The 20096-nt window shown below is 47.0% G+C and overlaps 5 protein-coding genes across 6 annotated transcripts; 3 read left to right on the forward strand and 2 right to left on the reverse strand.

Moving 5' to 3' along the window:
- Positions 1 to 10: 10 nt before the first annotated feature.
- On the forward strand, positions 11 to 8462 carry BDBG_05734 (guanyl-nucleotide exchange factor). The gene is made up of 6 exons (XM_002624180.2): positions 11 to 2105; positions 2169 to 2353; positions 2411 to 4722; positions 4792 to 5152; positions 5218 to 6285; positions 6384 to 8462. The coding sequence occupies exons 1-6, from the start codon at positions 345 to 347 to the stop codon at positions 6730 to 6732; spliced, it is 6036 nt and encodes a 2011-aa protein (XP_002624226.1). The 5' UTR covers positions 11 to 344; the 3' UTR covers positions 6733 to 8462.
- BDBG_05735 (siroheme synthase Met8) lies at positions 6844 to 8433 on the reverse strand. Its single transcript, XM_002624181.2, has 3 exons — positions 8204 to 8433; positions 7609 to 8114; positions 6844 to 7488 (listed from the first exon to the last, which is right to left on the reverse strand). Exons 1-3 carry the CDS (start codon positions 8300 to 8302, stop codon positions 7311 to 7313), a joined length of 783 nt encoding a protein of 260 aa, XP_002624227.1. The 5' UTR covers positions 8303 to 8433; the 3' UTR covers positions 6844 to 7310.
- Positions 8463 to 8557: 95 nt separating the features above from the next.
- BDBG_05736 (ribose-phosphate pyrophosphokinase) lies at positions 8558 to 12308 on the forward strand. Its single transcript, XM_002624182.2, has 5 exons — positions 8558 to 9030; positions 9127 to 9136; positions 9190 to 9310; positions 9393 to 10525; positions 10592 to 12308. Exons 1-5 carry the CDS (start codon positions 8772 to 8774, stop codon positions 10620 to 10622), a joined length of 1554 nt encoding a protein of 517 aa, XP_002624228.2. The 5' UTR covers positions 8558 to 8771; the 3' UTR covers positions 10623 to 12308.
- Positions 12309 to 12546: 238 nt separating this feature from the next.
- BDBG_05737 lies at positions 12547 to 15205 on the reverse strand (the record flags this gene model as incomplete). Of its 2 annotated transcripts, XM_031722293.1 has the most annotated exons (3): positions 12547 to 13505; positions 13588 to 14463; positions 14526 to 14879. In XM_031722293.1, the coding sequence occupies 2 exons, from the start codon at positions 14877 to 14879 to the stop codon at positions 14128 to 14130; spliced, it is 690 nt and encodes a 229-aa protein (XP_031579137.1). In that variant the 3' UTR covers positions 12547 to 13505; positions 13588 to 14127. The 2 variants fall into 2 exon arrangements, with proteins under 2 accessions (XP_031579137.1, XP_031579136.1); XM_031722292.1 differs by having other exon boundaries at positions 12547 to 14463; positions 14526 to 15205.
- An 814-nt stretch (positions 15206 to 16019) lies between these two features.
- BDBG_17299 (uncharacterized protein) lies at positions 16020 to 16277 on the forward strand (the record flags this gene model as incomplete). Its single annotated transcript, XM_031725053.1, has 1 exon — positions 16020 to 16277. One exon carries the CDS (start codon positions 16020 to 16022, stop codon positions 16275 to 16277), a length of 258 nt encoding a protein of 85 aa, XP_031579138.1.
- Positions 16278 to 20096: the final 3819 nt, after the last annotated feature.

Genomic DNA, 20096 nt, shown 5'->3' on the forward strand with positions numbered 1-20096 from the left:
GAACGACACATAAACAGAGGTAAGGGGCCCCTACTACTAAATTAGGATTAGCTTCTTCCTTTAACTACCTACACTCAGGAATAGCGCTTGTGGTGCCCCAGATTAGTCAGTATGGCTGCTGAGTAATAAACCACGTGATCGCAGAACCAGGGCTCTCGGCGCTGCTATCTGGCTCCATTTCGCTGGCTGTGCATAGTTCGCGTCGTGACTTTTCATGCTTTTTATGCTTCCCCATATACCCTGTGTTGTTTTGTCTCTCCTGACTTCCTGCTTTATTCTCCAGTTTTCGATGTGGACGGTTATCTTGGTGGCGTGCAACCCCCCTATGCTCGCTTGTCCTCTCAATGGCTGAGCTCGATTATGTTCCTCCTGCGGCTTCGGCGGAGTCTGTCCAGGTAGGCAGCGGCCTGCAAGACGACGAACACGAACTGCCCCCAAGGACAAGCTCCCCGCCATTGTCGTCCGCTAGCAATGGAGAGGGAAACTTCTCCGCTAATAATAAAAACGAAGTAAATATGGATGTTTCCCCGACCGCCACCTCTCCCGACCCTGAGTCCGTTCGGCAGCAGGATAAGGATCCCCACCTCTCGACAGCTGGCAGTCCCGAGCGGACGCAAGCGTTTAGCGATACTGAGAAAATAGATGCAGAAGAACCGAGTTCAGATAATGTGGACAACGCTTCCGAGGGCCAGGAAGGCGTTGAGGGTTCTGTACATAAGGTCGAGCTGGAGGAAGTCAAATCTCCATCAACTGAGGATGGTGGCCCAACAGGTCCGTTCCACGCGCGAGCAGGCACGCCTGATGTAAGAACACGTTCGGACTCGAGGTCCACCGTTGCGACTCAGAATACGCAACGATCCACGCCAATTAGCTCCGCCGTGTTCATTCTAACTGCTCTCGATACAATCGGGTCTTCAAAGGAGGCACGGCGGAGTACGGAGTTGGAAGATGCTGTGACCAAAGCCCGTGCGAACATCAAGCAATCCGACGAACGACCTATTGATCCGGAAGTCATCTTTGCCCCGTTACAGCTGGCTACGAAGACGTTTAGCATACCTTTACAGGTGACAGCCCTTGACTGCATCGGCAAACTCATCACCTATTCTTATTTCGCGTTCCCGCCGACCCCGGCCGCCGAAAATCCACAAACTGCCCCCAACCGGCTTCCGCTCATAGAACGGGCTATCGAAACAATTTGTTCGTGTTTTGAGAATGAATCTACCCCACCTGAAATACAACAGCAGATCATTAAGTCCCTCCTCGCCGCGGTACTGAATGACAAAATTGTCGTCCACGGAGCTGGTCTCCTAAAGGCCGTTAGACAGATATATAATATCTTCATATATTCCAAATCTAGTCAAAACCAGCAAGTTGCCCAAGGGTCACTCACCCAGATGGTAGGCACTGTGTATGATAGAGTCCGCATTCGTCTGGATCTTAAGGAGGCTCGGATCCGTGATAGGGAAGATCAAGATGATTCCTCCCCGGCGCCCGACGCAATCAGCCAGGCCAATGGTGGTTCGCCAAACGAGCAAGATGCGTCGTCTGAAGCTTCCCAGCCTGTTCCTGACCAACCCGTCGCCAAAGATTTGACAGAGAAGCTCACCCTGCAGAGCTTTGAGACAAATAAGGATGCTCTTCTGGTCAACGATAATGCTCCAACGATGGTTACGCGCGCAAAAGTCAGCAGGAAGCAAGCCAGGTCCGTATCTGGCGAGGAAGGGGACTCTTTCGCCGACGATGACGTAGACGAAATATATGTGAAAGACGCCTTCCTCGTTTTCCGCGCATTGTGCAAACTCAGTCATAAAATCCTTTCTCATGAACAGCAGCAGGATATTAAGTCTCAGAATATGAGATCTAAGTTGCTTTCCTTACACTTAATTCAACATCTTCTCAGCAACCATATCGCCGTTTTTACCTCCCCCCTCTCCACCTTGAAACACAGTAGCACTTCCGCCGACTCTATGACGCTTTTAGAAGCCATCAAACCGCATCTTTGTCTAAGTCTGAGCAGAAATGGAGCCAGTTCTGTCCCGCGCGTTTTTGAAGTTGGTTGCGAGATATTTTGGCTCATGCTCAAATATATGAGAGTTATGCTCAAGGTCAGTGCTTTAACACACTTCGCCTTGGGTATTTTCTAATTAAATTCCTAACAATATCCACAGAAAGAAATTGAGGTCTTCCTCAAAGAAATCTACCTCGCCATTTTGGAAAAGCGAAGTTCTCCAATGTTTCAAAAACTGTATTTTATGGATATTCTCGAAAGGCTCTCCGCTGATCCAAGAGCGCTGGTGGAAATTTATTTAAATTACGACTGCGATCGCACTGCTTTAGAAAATATATTTCAAGGGTATGTCAATATTGGACTCTGATAAAAGCAAGCTGTTGCTAAATTAACGGAAAATAGCATTATCGAGCATTTATCGAGACAGTCTAGTGCCCCTGTGACAGTCACGGCGATACAGGAGCAACAATATCAGGAACACAACAAAACTACACCTAATAATAATGATTGGCATCAAAAAGGGACACTTCCACCCTCTCTCTCTACTGCCAAAATGAGCACTGGAACACCCGCGGGTACACAAAATATCCCCCCAGAATACATCATGAAACAACGGGCGCTTGAATGTCTAGTGCAAATTTTACGGTCATTGGATATTTGGTCATCTCGGAAGCTCGAAGAACAAAACCCTATCGGTCGCGAGGTCCAATCTAGATCCTCCATAGGAGGCTCCAGGGAATCTCTAGACACAAGCTCTATCTTACCTGCGACTTCCCCTAATCCTGAGAACGGAGAATTTACACTAAGTCATTCTGCCCCTATATTAGATGACGATCCCAATCAGATAGAGAAAGTAAAGCAACGGAAAATTGCCCTTACAAATGCTATCAAGCAATTTAATTTCAAACCTAAAAGAGGAATCAAGGTCTTACTCTTGGAAGGATTCATCCCATCCAACTCCCCTGTCGATATCGCGAACTTCCTTATTCGAAATGACCGATTAGATAAAACAATGCTTGGAGAGTATCTCGGCGAGGGCGATCCGGAAAATATTGCCATTATGCACGCATTTGTTGATTGTATGGATTTCAAGAAACGACGGTTCGTGGATGCCCTCCGGCAATTCTTGCAGAGCTTCCGACTGCCTGGCGAGTCGCAGAAAATTGACCGGTTCATGCTTAAATTTGCTGAACGCTATTTAACCGGCAATCCCAATGCCTTTGCCACTGCTGATGCTGCCTACGTCCTTGCCTATTCAGTCATCTTGCTAAATACAGATCTTCATAGCGTCAAGATGAAGGGGCGACGAATGACCAAACAGGATTTCATCAACAACAATCGTGGGATCAATGACAATAGCGACCTTCCCGAGGAGTACCTCTCGGGTATTTATGACGAAATCGCTAATAATGAGATCGTGCTTAATACAGAGAGGGAGAATGCTGCTAATCTGGGTATTCCAACGCAACCACAACCGGGACTAGCTACTAGGGCAGGGCAGGTTTTGGCAACGGTTGGCCGAGATGTGCAGGGTGAGCGCTATGCGCAAGCATCGGAGGAGATTGCCAACAAAACGGAACAACTTTATCGGAGTTTGATCCGAGCGCAACGAAAGTCTGCAATCAAAGAGGCTCTCTCGCGCTTCATCCCCGCAACCTCGGCGCGGCATGTTGGGTCCATGTTCAATGTAACTTGGATGTCCTTCCTTTCTGGTCTTTCAGCGCATGTCCAGGACACTCAACAATTGGACACGATACGCCTCTGTATGGAGGGAATTCGTTTGTCTATCCGCATTGCTTGCCAATTCGACCTGGAAACTCCTCGCGTTGCCTTCGTTACCGTGCTGGCGAAATTTACAAATCTAGGCAACCTTAGAGAAATGATGGCTAAAAATGTGGAAGCGTTGAAGGTGTTGCTTGACGTCGCCATCACTGAGGGCAACCACTTGAAGGAATCTTGGCGAGAAATCTTGACTTGTATAAGTCAACTTGACAGATTCCAACTCCTAACCGACGGCGTGGATGAGGGGGCGTTGCCTGATGTGTCGATGGCTAGGCTTACTCCACCGTCTACCGCAGATGCATCGCGTGCCAGAAAGTATTCTCAAGCATCCCGGCGACCACGACCCCGCTCTATCCATCATGCAAATGCACCCTACCGTGCAGAGGTGGCTATGGAAAGTCGCTCGACAGAGATGATTCGCGGCGTTGACAGAATATTCACGAACACTGCCAACCTCTCCAACGATGCCATTGTAGACTTTGTTCGCGCGCTTAGCCACGTGAGCTGGCAAGAAATCCAATCTTCTGGCCAAAGTGACTCGCCTCGTACTTACAGCCTCCAGAAAGTTGTTGAGATCAGTTACTACAACATGACTCGAGTCAGGATCGAATGGAGCAGGATCTGGGATATTCTAGGCGATCACTTCAACCAGGTTGGCTGCCATACCAATACAGCCGTCGTATTCTTTGCCCTCGACTCCCTCCGCCAGCTTTCCATGCGGTTCATGGAATTGGGAGAACTACCCGGATTCCAATTCCAGAAAGATTTCTTGAAACCCTTTGAGCATGTCATGGCCCACAGTACGGCGGTTACTGTTAAGGATATGGTACTTCGCTGTCTTATTCAGATGATTCAAGCTCGTGGCGATAATATTCGGTCTGGGTGGAAAACTATGTTTGGTGTTTTCAGTGTTGCTGCGCGAGAGCCCTATGGTATGTTCCAAAATGCGTTAAAAGGGGCGACTTAGGCTTCTTAAAACAGCTTCTAACCATTGTGTACAGAAGGAATTGTTAGCATGGCGTTTGAGCATGTTCTGCAGGTTTACACAACTCGTTTTGGCGTTATCATCACCCAAGGCGCCTTTGCAGACCTCATTGTGTGTCTCACAGAGTTCTCGAAAAATCTGAAGTTCCAGAAAAAGTCACTTCAGGCAATTGAAACGTTGAAATCGACCGTTCCTAAAATGCTCAAGACTCCAGAATGCCCTTTGTATCAGCGTCGCCCTGGGCAAGGAGAAGATGGTCTACCAACTGCTCCACTGCAACCGAGTCGACAATCGGCAGAGGAGCAATTCTGGTACCCTGTCTTGATTGCTTTCCAAGACGTACTGATGACCGGCGATGATCTTGAAGTTCGATCAAGGTAAGAGAATATCAAAATATTCGGTTTATATTGTATTTTTGTTTGCTAATGTGTGACAATCATAGGGCATTAAATTATCTCTTCGAGACTCTAATTCGATATGGAGGAGATTTCCCTCCTGAATTCTGGGATATCCTTTGGAGACAACTGTTATATCCTATCTTCATTGTCCTCCAGTCGAAATCGGAAATGTCCAAAGTGCCGAATCATGAAGAGTTGTCCGTCTGGCTGTCAACCACAATGATCCAAGCGCTACGTAATATGATTACTCTGTTCACGCATTACTTCGACTCCCTCGAGTATATGTTAGATCGATTTTTGGAGCTACTCACGCTGTGTATATGCCAAGAGAACGACACGATCGCGCGAATTGGTAGCAATTGTTTGCAACAACTTATCTTGCAGAACGTCTCCAAATTCCAACAGAAGCATTGGACCAAAATTGTGGGCGCTTTCGTGGAATTATTTGAGAAGACCACTGCCTACGAGCTATTTACTGCTGCAGCCACCACAGCGCCTATCAAGGAACCAGAGACCCCAAAGCGCACTGCTGAAAGTGCTACTATCGTAGAATCTGCTGACGGAACTTCTCAGGGAGGGCTTTCGCCGACTTCTACACCTACGAAAGTTAATGGAAAAAGGTCTTTTGATGAGGAAAGTCATGACGCAGAGGATAGCCAATCGAGCGCTAGCCATCCACCCCCAGCTGCATCTTCTGAACTTGAAGATTACCGTCCTCAATCCCAAATGGGGCAACCTCCTGCAGTAGTAACGGTTGCACGGCGACGATTCTTCAACGGTATTATCACCAACTGCGTGCTGCAGTTACTAATGATTGAAACCGTCCACGAGCTCTTCTCGAATGATGCCGTCTACGCACAAATACCAAGTCAGGAGCTTCTGCGGCTCATGGGGCTCTTAAAGAAGAGTTACCAATTCGCGAAGAAGTTCAACGAAGCCAAGGATCTTAGAGTGCAGCTGTGGCGACAGGGATTCATGAAACAGCCTCCCAATCTCCTCAAGCAGGAGAGCGGAAGCGCAGCTACATATGTCAATATTCTCTTCCGCATGTACCATGATGAGGGCGATGAAAGGAAGAACAGCAGAGCCGAAACTGAGGCTGCACTTATCCCGTGAGTCTTTCTTTTCCCTTTCCTTTTCCGTTTTCGCACTCCAGCTCCAATATGGAAGTACAATATTTCCGAACGCTAACATGGTGTTTGTACTTTAGTCTATGCGCGGATATCATTCGCGGTTACGCTCATCTGGACGAAGAAACTCAACAGCGCAACATCGTGGCGTGGCGACCAGTCGTTGTGGACGTTATGGAAGGGTACACCGGTGTGCCCCGAGAGACGTTCGAAAAACACATTGAAACTTTCTACCCGATCTGCATTGATTTGCTCGGCCGCGACCTCAACAACGACATCCGCCTTGCCTTATATTCCTTCCTCCGCCGGGTAGGAGAGTGCCGCCTCGGGATGCCTGCGTACATCCCTCAGGAAACGCCCTCCAGCCCACGGAGTTCTACTTCTCAACACCATTTCAATGGTAGCAGGCGACGCAGTAAAGGGCGTTGAATGAAAAGCTATCTATCGACTTTTACAAGCACACTCTGTTTCTACTTACGTTTTTACTACCTACTTGTTTGTTTTTTTCGTTTTCTTTTTCATCTGATGGATTTTGTCTACCCGACGCCCTCTTTTGCCCTGTACACCTACCTAGACTTCCTTGGTTTGATCATGTTTTTGTTTATTATTTAGTTATTCTCCTCTGTGGTCAATGCGCTTGGCGTTTTTTTTTATCTAGATTTCGCGCGTTTTCATATATGTATACCTCTCTATTTATATAATCGATTGCCTGCTCTTGCCGTTGTCGGTTTTGGCTGAAATGATGATCGTTGGATCATGAACAAGGCCCATAAAAATTTCAATTCTCCAACACCATATAATATGAACATGCTAATTTAGTTTATACTCTTACATGCTTCAGTCCATAAGAGATCGCCATTACCATGCTTAGGCTTGCCGCACATTATTGCAAACAATTAGGAATTTGTATACGCACCGGTAAATGTGCATTAGCATACAATCACTTCCACTCGCACCTATCCAGCCAATACAATAACAATTTATACATTCGGAGGGAAAGCTCCCTATCAACAGCTAAAGCCCATACTCCCGTCAAAGGCAGTCAAGCTGGCTTTTTCTCCCAGGCGCACTTGTTCGAACGTCGGCACCTTGTCTGAGGGATAGTAGCCAAGCAGAGTCTCGATATCGTCCTCGTCCATCTCTACGAGTTCTTCTAGGCTCCACATTTCGCATATCCGTGATATCCTATGCAGCTATCAGATGGAAAGGGAACGATGGACATAAAATCACAAACATGGAGAAGAGAGGTTGGGGGGAAAGGGGGTGTCTGAACCATGAACGCAAAACAAGTTGGACGTGACTGACCATTTCATTCTCTTGGGCCCATCTTTGTGTGAAGAAGCGATCTCTCTAAGCCTCCTCCGCAACTTGCCAACGTTTTCAATCGCCGCCCCTGTGTTCCTTGGCAATGTCCGCGCAATTTCCTTCCGCACCATACTGGCCAACTTCGGCCCGTTCCCATTTGTACTCACCATGATCTGCAAGGGCCCATCGCGGTGCACGCTTCCAAAGTAAAAGTCACACTCTGATGGTACATCGGCTATATTCGCGGGAATCCTGCGCTCCTTGCACAGCTTCCAGATCTGCGTCGACGCCTCTGGGTCATCGACGGCAACGAGCACCATGTCTACCACCCCAACACCATTATCATCGTCGGGATCAAGGTCGCGAGGCTCGAATTTGCGGTCGATGTGCGAGACTTGTTTCGAGGCGATGCGGTAGGAGACCTCATCGTTGAGACCTGAGGATGGGCTGATAACGGTTACCTTTGCATCGGCATTAAGCGCATGCACTATGCGGCCGGCTGCTACCTGTAGGCACTCTCATTAAAGCTGGGTTAGTTTGAAGGAAGGCCAATTAGAAATTTAGGATCTGATATAATTATGCAGCAGCGACGTACCTCACCACCACCAACCACTAGAATGTGCTTGTTCTTGACCTGCCATGCGACGATCAAGGAGCCGCCTGGTTGGATCTGCGGGAATTTAGAGGACGGCATAGCAGCAAGACATGTGGATGGGTATGCTTAGGAAGAGGAATCAAAGTAGATTATATTTATTTATACTTAGAATAAGAGCTAAAAAAGAGTTCAGTTGATGGTTATATGGAAGTTATTTAATTGTTGCTGAGAAATAAATAATAAATAATCTTGCCCGCGAATTCTCTTGGCTGGCGATAAGATTGATTGGCCTGGTCACATGCCACGCCTTAAATAAGTAACTACTAAATAAGCTAAATCTCGTCCGTATAAATTCCAAAATCCCCTTCGAAAATTCAACTCCGCCCCTCAGGCAACAGCAACACCCCCCTGGGCCACCATCACACCATCAGCAGGTCAAGATAAGAGTACCACAGTGGCTGCAAAGGATAACAGTTGATGTTGGATGCATTTGACTCCTTATTCTTCCATGACCGCTAACAGTTGACGCTTCTATTCCCCTCGCCCATAACACACCCTCATAGCCGCGATGCGCGGAGTCCAAATTTTCTCAGGCAGCTCGCACCCGGCCCTGACAGAGGCTATCTGTGAACGTCTGGGCACTCTCCCAGCCAAGTGCGAGCTCCGCAAATTCAGCAATGGAGAAACAAGCGTTAATATTGGCGTCTCTGTGCGGAACCAGGATGTTTTCATTGTTCAAAGCGGCAGCTCCAAGATCAACGACAGCGTTATGGAGCTGCTTATCATGATCTCCGCTTGTAAAGGTGGCTCTGCTAAATCTATTACTGGTATGTAGAAATACTTTTGACGCTTCTATTCGGATACAGCAGCTTGAGTTTGAAATACGTGTTGTCTCTAACCTTTTTTTTTTTTTGCCCTTACAGCGGTGATGCCGTAGGTTACACATCCTCTCCCAAGCCATAGCCAATTCTACTGACATGCCAGAGTTATTTCCCCTACTCCCGCCAATCAAAAAAGAAGAGCCATCGTGGCGCGATAACCGCTCGGATGCTTGCCAATTTGCTCACTGTCGCTGGTGTAGATCATATAATCACGGTAGATTTACATGTATGACGATCTACCCTTCAGGCAGATAAATATCCTCCTTTGTTTATTTATGGTTTGATAGCGCTAACGGGTCTGACCTCAGGCCTCTCAAATGCAAGGTTTCTTCGGAAACCCTGTCGATAACCTATTCGCTGAGCCCCTAATTGCGCGCTGGATCCGATTGAACGTGCCTCGCTGGAATGAAGCGGTTGTAGTTACCAAAAATGCGGGAGGAAGTAAAAGGGTAACGTCTTTGGCAGATGCGCTGAAGCTGAACTTTGGCATTGTAAACACGGACCGGAGACGGGGGAACATTACTGCAGGATTGTCAGGAAGCGCTATATTTTTCGCTTCTGTCGAACCCGGTCTTCCCACTTCGAAACATGAACAGGCCCCTGTTGAGTTGGCTGATAAGTCTGAACCGTCCGATCCCCTCCCCTCTTCAACCAGCGTTCCCATCCGACCTCCTCAACGTACTATATCTCCCAGCCCTTTAGCACAAACAACTTCGGCCGTCGAGTCTGCATCACCATCACCACCATCACCATCACCATCACACGCATCGCTCAATGTCCCTCAACAAATGGAATCATCATTTGCTGCCCGGCGTCCCTCCGAGCAAGAAGCCGCGTTTGAGTACACCGATGAGCGCGCGAGAGAGGTGATCACAGGCAGATTGGTGCAGGGCCATATTGTCGACGATGACTACTCTTCGCCAATCCTCTCGTCAACTTCTGTTAACACGCTCTCTGGGGATCGTACCGAATATGAACCACCTTCCCGTGATCCCATGACTTTGTCCTATATCTCCAACGCGTCGTCTTTCCAACCAGACCATGCTCTAGGAGGATCATTTGATGCTACTGTTTCCTCCGATGAGGAAGATAATAAACAAGAAATGTTCACCCGGGAGAGGACAGTCACCCTCGTTGGGGATGTCAGGGGCAAAACAGTCTTTATTGTAGATGACATGATTGATAAACCCGGTTCGTGGATCGCAGCTGCGGAGACGGTGGTGAAGAGAGGCGGAGCGAAAAAGGTCTACTGCATTGCAACACATGGATTGTTCAGTTATGATTCGTTGCAGGAGATGGAATCCTGCGACTGCATCGATTATATTGTGATCACCAACTCGTTCCCGATTCCCCCGAAAGCGAAGGAGTCGAGAAAGATGATCGTCCTTGATTTATCGGCACTCCTTGCAGAAAGCATAAGGCGTCACCACTACGGAGAGAGGTTTGTCTGATCCATTTATTTTTTGACATTTTGTAATATTATTATCGCTGACCAAGCATCAAACAGTATCTCCGCCTTGTTCCTAACTAATGACTAGCCATCGCGATTTTTCCGTATAATGTATGCATTCTTTATTCTACCTACCTTGCCCTAGTAGGTGTAGTATGTCGCTCTGGCGGCTTAAGCGAAAAAGGTCTCCGGGGCGTCAGCGTCAGAATTGCCCACAGAGTATAGACCTCCCTTGTCTTTCCTTTGAACTTCTAGCACTTCCAAAAACGCACCACCTTTTTTTTTCTTGGCGACATGATATGTGTCCGGAAGACGACTTTTCTCTGTTTTAAGCTACGGTAGAACCACACCTAAATGAAGTTATGTATGACTACTACTTACCTCCTCCAAGTTCACCTTGTTTTCACCGTCACGCCCGGCATGAACTCTACCATATGCTATTATCAGGGAAACCATCCTGCTTTGATACGCTACACCGTGTCCTGGTGATCTGATCAACGTTGCACTCGCGCTCTATCCCTTTCTCATCCAAGCGTTCTTGTTGCATTTGATTGGCCATCTCAACTGCTACGCCATTATACCAACTTCAGTTCCCATCGCACACACTTCCACTCCTATCCCGCTCCTGTTGCCGTCCTCTCTCGATCCTACATGCATACTGATTATTCTCTTTCCTGCGTAACATACCCTGGGCCCTATGCACAGCCACCTTGCTTATGTTTTCGAAGCAGAAGCTTAAAATGGAACCTTTTTCCCCCCCTTCAAGAGAACAACCATTTAACCAACGATGCAGAACCGTACTAGGGTACTGCAGGGACATCTGGAAAGAGGATTAACAGAGGGGAGGTTATTTATTTTTAAATAACCTTTGCTTTTTCCTTCTTTACCTTCACCACTAGGATTGTCCTTAACGGAGCGTTGGCAGATCAAAAATTCAAATCCTGAACCCATAGAAATATGGATTATGGGAAACGGGAGTTTACAGACACGGTCTCGGGCTTTTTCAGTTAGATTTGGTTTTTGTTTCTAGCTCCTGTTTTCTTTTTCCTTTTCTTTCCGTTTACTCTCTTCCGCTTCCCTACTCTATTCCATGTCTTTCGCGTTTCTTCCCCTTCCCTATCTCTTGGAATGTTTTATTTCCGTTCGTTTCTCTTCTTGGATTAACCCTGCTCATGTTCTGTGGGCCGGGGGTTGTTCTTGAGAGTGAGCTGTGATTGAATATGAAAGGAGAGGGGAAATAACAAAGGGGCGGGGGCGTGGTTGGTTTGGGGATGAGAGGCGAGCTGGGGAGGAGATGGAAGGAGAGAAAGAAGAGGAGTGGGAATGAATCCATATTCGTCTTTCTCCAGATGAGGAGGTCTGAATCGTGTCCTCCAGGCCTCTTGATGTCTTGTTTTTAGCTCCGACATTTGTCAGTAGTACTACTAGGTCTTTTTTTATTTTTACTAATTGATCGTATGTTTAACTGCCCCTGGTGTTAAGTTTTTCCGAGTGCACATAATGGGGAAATAGTTGATAGAAACATATCATTACCTCCTCGAACCATTGCGAAATCGGTGTTCCCACCATCCTGTTTAATGCTATCCATTAGTTTCTAGTCTACATTGTAGGGTTCTATAAACCAAGCATGACATCGAAGTTTTTGGATTAGGGATATCCCGTCACGAGGAATCAGCCTCAAGTGTCCGTACAATCGTCAATGGAACTATGTAATGTAGTTAGCTTCCAATCGATCGCACCTGTAGTAGCTATCACTTTCTGAATATGACTATTTTATTTTATGTTATTTTTGTTGTTTCTAAAGAGTGAGTGTCACTCCCTGTATATGGGATCGCGACCAACAAGCCAAACAGCAAACAACATTAGCTGCGAACCCTCGACGCTGGCCCTGGCGCTGCCTTCATCAGATGTATGAATACCAGATACAAGCTGCGCAACACAGTTGCAATATCCACTCATTCCATTTTTCAAGTAAACTAAACTCCAATCAGGCAAATAATGGTAGATGCACCGGGAGTTTCAATTTCTTCTGCTAATAAATAGTATTTGAGGGTAAACAGGCGTGGGGAAGCATGGAATGAATGACCTTTCAGAGGAACAGAGCTAATAACCATGTTCTTCATTTCCGAAAAATTTTCTCTATCATCATGCTTCATACGTTTTTAGCTATCTAGTTAGATTATTCTTCCTATGTATTGTTAAAAGGAGAGAGGGGAGCTAGAAAATCAGCTTTCAATTAACTTGCTATAGGGGGTAACCCAACACTAAAAATGATGCAGAAAATATCTCCCTAAGTTTCCTATCCCAACCCATCCCAAAAAAATAAATAATAAATAGACAGATAGATAAATAAATAAAATAAAAATATATTAATAGGTTAGATAAAACTGAAAAGCGAACCAAAAACAGAGGGAATACAATTGAAAAATAAGAATACGCAGTAAACAGACAGCACGACCGAAAAGTAGCAACACGCCAAAAACTGGATGAACAACCAATCTAGAACTTGGAACTATCCCTTTCTATAGCAAGGATCACACTTATTCTGGTGACAGAGTTTACACTGCCAGATTGCAAAAAAAGGACCGGACGTACAGTAGGAACAGTTCCAACTGAGGAGGCTCAGGTCACTCTGGATAATCGCCCATTGATGGGGACAGGTCGAATTAGCCATGATGAGTATTATTACTTTGTGATTGTCGGCAGGATGACGGAATGCACGACCCGAGGAGTCGGTTGTATTAAAAAGCAGTTCTGCGTCCACTGGCCAATTGGGCTTCCGAGTCGCTCAACGAACCGAATCGTTCCTTTGAGTTTTGCTAGATTACCGGTGGTGCGGTTTTCGGGACCAGCTTCGGCGGTCCAATAGGCCAGACTAGCCTTAGTTCGGTGGGTCGGCTTCAGGGCTCGGCACACGCTAACTCTTCAATCACCTCTGGGGATTTTCTCGCTGGGGACTTCGGGAGGAGCGCTGAAGGGGGATGGGATGGATGGTTGCTGTCAGTAGTGCAGTGCGCCACGAAACCCAAGGTTTAAGGTTGGTTGGGACTGACAAGGGGCGGGAGTTGGCAATGCGCAAGGGGAGCTTTTTTTCTTCGTTGAAGTTCTTGAAGGTGACCAGGCCTGTAAAGCGAAAGTAGGTAGTAAATGTTGTCGAAAGAGAGTCGATGATTTTTGATGGGATTTTTTTTTGGGCCAAGAACGATCGTTCGGGGTTATTTATAGTCGTGGCCAGAGAGATTCACAATGCACTCTGGCTCGTGGCAGTTGAATTAGTCTTCGATTGAGAGCCGTGAATGTCAATTGCAGCGTAGATGGGAGAATGCGGTCGTTTCGGAGAGTATAGTAGTGTAGAATTATTATAGTGGAAGTGATATCAGTTGGTTGTACATGTACAAACGGCGACTGTTTTCGATCGCGTTTCCCGAAACCAAGGCGATGGAACCTGCATGCAGACGCAGCAAAGGGATTCCTCTTTTCCCAGCAAGGGGTTCGAGCCGATGTCACCGGCCTCTGAGAAACGTTCTAGAAAAGGATAGGGAGGTCAACGATTGGTGAGGACAAGCGGCAGACCAAAACACAAGAAGGGATATCTATCTCTGGTGGTACACAGTAGAAATTGGTGCACAATCAACGAGTGCTCGGAAGGAGGCGGCGACAGAGTGAAGACAGACAGACAGACAGACAGACAGACAGACAGAGAGGAATATGAAAGGCGGAAAGAAAGGCGTCCGTAGATAGATATAGCGTCTGCTCAATTTTTTTGGCAGCTTGCCCGGCGCATATAATTTCTGCCTTAATGGGACAAGAGCCTGGCAGCAGCGCCATCCATGGTTGATCTCGCCCACAGGCTTTCTTAGCAGAATTGGCAGAGCCATCGGCCTCGGACGACGATGTCTGCAGCCCATGCCATGCCAAAAGCAAGAGCTCTAAAATAATAGTCAGCAAAAAAACCATGTCTTTCTTCAGAGGGAGCTGGTTGCAAGCTCACAATCAATAGTCTCGTGTTTCGAGCTTGGAGGTCCTTAGTGTGTGCGCCGCGGATGGAGCCAGAGGGTTCCTGATACGACATTTTGACCAGTCGCCTACGCTTCCTTGTTTTGCTTAGATTAGCATTATTCCTCACGACTATCGCAAACCGAGAGTCGCAGAATGAGAACCAGGGGGAAATGCCACAGTAGTCGCTTAGTGGTGGTTGCAATGGGAGGCAGAGGTTCGGAGAGCAGAAGACGAGATGGTGTTGAGAGCCGCCCATTTCTTCACATCGAGGTTGCCAATTCTCGCCGCGTTGAAACCGAGATACATACATAAGTGGGATTCCGATCAGGCGCGTTGCTGTCATCATGCAGATCTCATTCTAGTTCACTGTTTGCTTTTTCGAAGCTGCTCTTTGCTGCACCCAGTCCCCGACAGTCTGGCACGCATCGATGCTCACTGGGTGTTCTCCTCTACACGCGTCCTGGACATAATATGTCCACTACAAAACCCCTACCCGGTTTACCAATATATATAATATGCCTGATGGAGATAGGCCGCCGCTCGATTCTTGTATCATGCGGATACTCATCGGGGCTGCTCGGCTCTCAAGATCGACATAACAGAAAATTCCCAAGACGCATGCAACAGCTGAAAGGGGAAATAATATATGTCACATAAAAGGGAGGCTTCTCCCCAAGCCAAACGAAGACACGCTTTGGAGGAGCTGGAAATCCTCAACCTCCCAAGCCTTCTCAACTCCGTTCCTAGACTCGTGCAGCTCTGGGCACGCCGCCACAGGACCTCTACAAGTCATTATCTATACCCAAGCACGGAGCGGAGCAGCCTATCAATAATCGATCATGGCAACATCTGCCCCCGCTATCGCCGTGGTTTTTTGCAAAGGTCACCGCTACTTTTCTCATTGTTCTATTCTGAATCACAACAGAGTAAAGAGGAGTGAGGCAACTATGGACGTCGCCAACCATTTTCCAGATGCAGCATCATTCCTATGCCTGGCTAACTAGTCCCTAACCTGAGCAGGAACGATAATTGTGCTCCTGCCATATACATTTACATACATCAAAGCAGCGATATCTCCAGATTGTGCAGAGTTACAGGTACCCAGAGGCGATTTGGCTTCACTTGCCATTTTCGATCATGCTAAGGGTTCAAAATCGAAGTTGACCCTCATCGCAACGGGTCCACTACCTGCCAAGTCTTACGCTGGGCCTCTTAATGACGTCTGACTCGAAAAACACAGGCCTGACCACTAGGCCTCTAAGGAATGATGTTTTGAGATTATTTCACATAATTCGTAAATCCCTATTGGCAGCCTTGTCTCCTAGGAGGCCTATGCTCATCCCGACATTGCTTATCACAGGATGCTTTACACAATCATGACTGATTGCCAAGTTCTGGCTTGCCGGCTGGTAGGGGGTAGTGTGTTCTGAAGTTGTGAAAAAAAGCTGGAAGGCAGATGACCATAATAAGGGTTTCCAATGCCGATATGAGTTTTGAGGCCTTAACAGCCGATAGCGGTAGTGCTCATAACTTGGAGACGAAATTCGAAAGCCTAAAACGGAAATCCGAATCCTTTACGTTCCGTTTCTTCATTGAACTACTACCGAGCCATCATAAGCCTGGAATATGGCCAAAACTGATAGGTTCGAGCACTTCGGGAGCACCAACCGGATTGCGTCTTTTACCCTTTAAATTCCTTTCTCCTCATGCGCCGGTTGTGGCAGAGATAGAGCCAGGATGGTAGTTCCGCCGAATCAAATGAAACAAAGGGAATAAAAAAGAAAGCCTCCTTTACCGATTGGTCTGCCACCCACGAACACAAACGAGGGTTCAAGGATGAGCTCATGAGCTAGGCTGAACTTGGAATTTCGACATGGCCTGGGGCACTTCTTGCGCGGTTGGGACATGCCTACGATGGCCACGCGCCTGCGAGCAACCTCTGTCGATCCGGAAAGTACGAATTGGTTGGCCCTCATCGGGGCCCGTGCGGGTTGCACTCTCCGGCACTTCTGCCCTTCTCCAGTGGCGTGGGAAAAAAGAACTTTCCTTTTCCCGCCACAGATCCAATCCACATCCAGAGAGATTGCCGTCAAATCTCCCCCGTCCTGCATCCATCCGCTTGCAAAGTATCCGGGCAGCCGCTGGATGGAACCAACCGGTTTATGATATCTACTTAACGGAAGCCTGTTCTCCACTCTAGGAAGCCTGATGTGCACTTCAAGTTGTGGCCGGAATTGTTTTGGAAATGCATGCTTTTAATTGTCGTACGATGCAGGGTTCCCCATCTTGACGCCCACCCGCATCCGAACATCGTTTTAAACCCAGTCTTGTTGGCGGGCCGGGTTTCATATTCGCCTTGTTTTTCTGGATAGCATCTATGCGGACCGCCTCAATTTATTAGGTTGCCGAAGAGGAATGTTTATTGCTACTACATATGTATCACCCACAACTCATGAATAGCTTACCCACTTCTTGCTTGTTGTTATTTCTTCCCCTTTTAATGTCTTTCCCCTTTCAGTTAGTTGCAGGGACATGGTGCAAATTCAATTCGTGGCGAACAACACCCATTTTTTGTCCGTCTTTTCAATTGATACCTCCTGGTTGAAATGATGTCACATACAGACTAATGATGCAGCAACTACAAAACTAATTATTGATATATGTTATTGCCTATTGACAATGTCTAGATAAGCTTGCCGGAAAGGGGTGGCCATGAGAGGGGTGTCCAAATGCGCCCAGTCACAAAGCAGTTAAGATGGGCTGGAATAAGATTCAGCATGTTGCTTCTTTGCTTCTCATAACACGTCATAATGATGGGTGGTTAGCTGAGCTATTATCATTGAAGAATTGACGCTGCAGCACATGATAGAGTTGTGATTTCCAACGAATAATCGGAGGGGTTGAGCTAATCTTGATACAATTCCCAACGAAAGGCTCATTGATATGGAGTTTTCTTGCTTTTTGATCCTTCCTTCTTGACCATTTCAGCTACTCTTGTGGCTGGGTTCATATATTTTGACCAAGAATGGAAAGGAACATTTTCAATGGGACGTTGGGAAGGTTGCCTTTCTTGAGTTCCTAAAGATAAGAAGGTCAGTCTGACATGAACTTTACTATTTTGAGAGAGAGGCAGAACATTCTAATCTGTGATGCTAGGAGAATCATGAAACCTTGACAACCGCACAGCCATCATGGAACAGAAGTGGTGGGCTTTAAATCCTATGCAGCCGAAGGGGAACCAACTGCCTTGTTGAAGATGCGCCCGTGCATCAAAGACTAGATGCAAATTTGTACCACACGCTCTTCTCTGTAGTCCTCCACTGACTATATACATGCTATGGACAGGAGTTCCAATGAAATAGTAACAGTCCGAAAGTAGTTCGAGATGAAAGTTCAAAGGGGCTCTATTCGATTCCACATTCAAACAATCTGGGGTTGGGTAATGCACATTGTGGGGAGTAAGGGTAGATAAATTTCTCCCGACCCCGCTTCTATTTTATGGTCTATGCAGTCCCCCGTTTGAGTTTCCTTCAGAGAGTTCAATTGTTGTCACATTTCACTGATAGCTCTCTCCCCACATCTATCAGCCAGGGGCGCCCCGGAGGGGAAGGGGGTGGAGGAGGGATATAAAATTCCAATATCACACTGCACACAAAAGCAAGAGTCTTCTCTCGCAGAATGAAAAGCAGAAACGAAAATATGAAGGTCTTGACGCTTTCAGCTGTCCTTGCCCTTGCGGCCCTTGGGTTCTCCGCTCCGAGGAATCTACCGAACACAGCAAGGTACGTAAACACCTCTTAAAACAAACAGATGCGGTGGTCCAAGGCAACTAAGATTTGCGAGTGACCATGTTCCCCTAAGCGTACCTAAGATTATCACTTTGCTCTACCCCTGCTAGTAGACTACAGCAAAGACACCGGAAGAGGCTGACGCTATTAATTAGCACAACACAGGGTATATCAAGTAAAGCTTGAACTGATACAGACCGTGAAATCTTCGGTCAATCTAACCGTCTCGATGTTGTCCGTCGGAAGGAGAGCCTGCTGCTTTGGCTTCCTTAGACAATCAGGAGTTCCGTCAGTGGTCTTGATACACCCGCCACATGCAGAAACACGAACAGTCATGTTTATCCAATGATGGTTGAGGCATTGGATCAGTATGGTTGAGCGGAACAAGGGTTCTATGAGTTGCGGCTGGAAATGCGGACCTAATATGACTAGGAAAATAGGAGAACTTGGGGTCGAAAACTAATCGTCTGGAGACACCATCTCAGCAGAGAGTGTGTATTATTTTATATTCACGCTACCCCCCTACCACCGACAAGAGAATATCTCCTACCTAGGCGGGCAATGCTTGAATCCTTGCACAGAGGTTACCTTCTGACAAGTCCAAGTCTTAAAGGCCCAGGTGGTGTAGATGAACAAGTTGGACCTCATTAGGCTAGGAGTATCAGACATAACTGACTGTGTTAAGTCACGGCCGGAGCTCAACGCTTTGTTGCTCTACTTGTCTAGCCCTCCCGGTAAACAGATCAGAGAATTTTCAAAACGGATGGGAATTGCTTCAGCCCTCTAATGTTCGCCTGCAGATTACAGCGGACACGGCAGGTTTGTCCGGCATGTGTTAAGCCATGATTGCATGGGACCAGAGGCGACAGCGCCTCTATCATGGTTGGCGGGACCCTTATGTTCTCTCATGCTGGTGTCTGCAATTTGGTCTTCAGCTCCAATACTCCCTTATCTGGAGGTTATCAGTGCAATCTGCTACATCCCTAACGCCTTGTCCATATAGCTTAAAAAGCTCCCTCACCTTGAAAGTCTCCAACAGTCACTTTTTTGAAAGGGACCCTTTTCAGCTAGAAGGTTTCCTTCCGGCGTTGAGTTGAGTGAGCTATCCAGAAAGCCCATCGAAGGTGGCCGAGAGATACATATACGCACATGGATCGTCACAAATTGGCGATATCGATCGATCTTGTACTACTCTGGTGTAAAATCCGTGAACCCTCAATATTTTCTCCGGGCAAGCCCAGAGTGAGTTCTAGTCATTCGTGACTCTGCTATATGTTGAGGGTTGTTCCCACCTCCGCATCATGGTGGCCCCCCATATCTCAGTCACACCTGTGTTTGTCTGGTGCAGGGCATCTTAGGATGGGCAGCCCAGTCTTATTGCTGCGTGCTGCCTGGCTGGTGTTTGTGTTTTTATTTGCGGGCGGCTCCCACAACTCGTCAATGAAAAGGAGGGTAGGAGAAAGTGTCAGAAGCTGAATGGCTCGCGCCACTTCCCTTTCTCTCTCGCCCGAACCCCGTATGGTATGTGCTGAGCCTTGGTCACATAAATAATACTCTCTCTCTCTAAGGAATATCTCTTCCCTAGACAAAATCTCCTTTCTAGAGAATGGTTTCTCTCTAGAGAGCTTGGTAAAAGAAGGCTAGCTAACGTCTTTAAAACAACTGATTAGAGTTGAAACCTTTGTTCAAATCTATACAGCCATTAGAAATCCGCTCAATATAAGAAGAGGTTTATATATCGTATGTTCAAAAGCATGATGTTAGCGTTCATAGCT

The sequence above is a fragment of the Blastomyces gilchristii genome, assembly GCF_000003855.2.
Source record: "Blastomyces gilchristii SLH14081 genomic scaffold supercont1.11, whole genome shotgun sequence".
Taxonomy (NCBI): Eukaryota; Fungi; Ascomycota; class Eurotiomycetes; order Onygenales; family Ajellomycetaceae; genus Blastomyces; species Blastomyces gilchristii.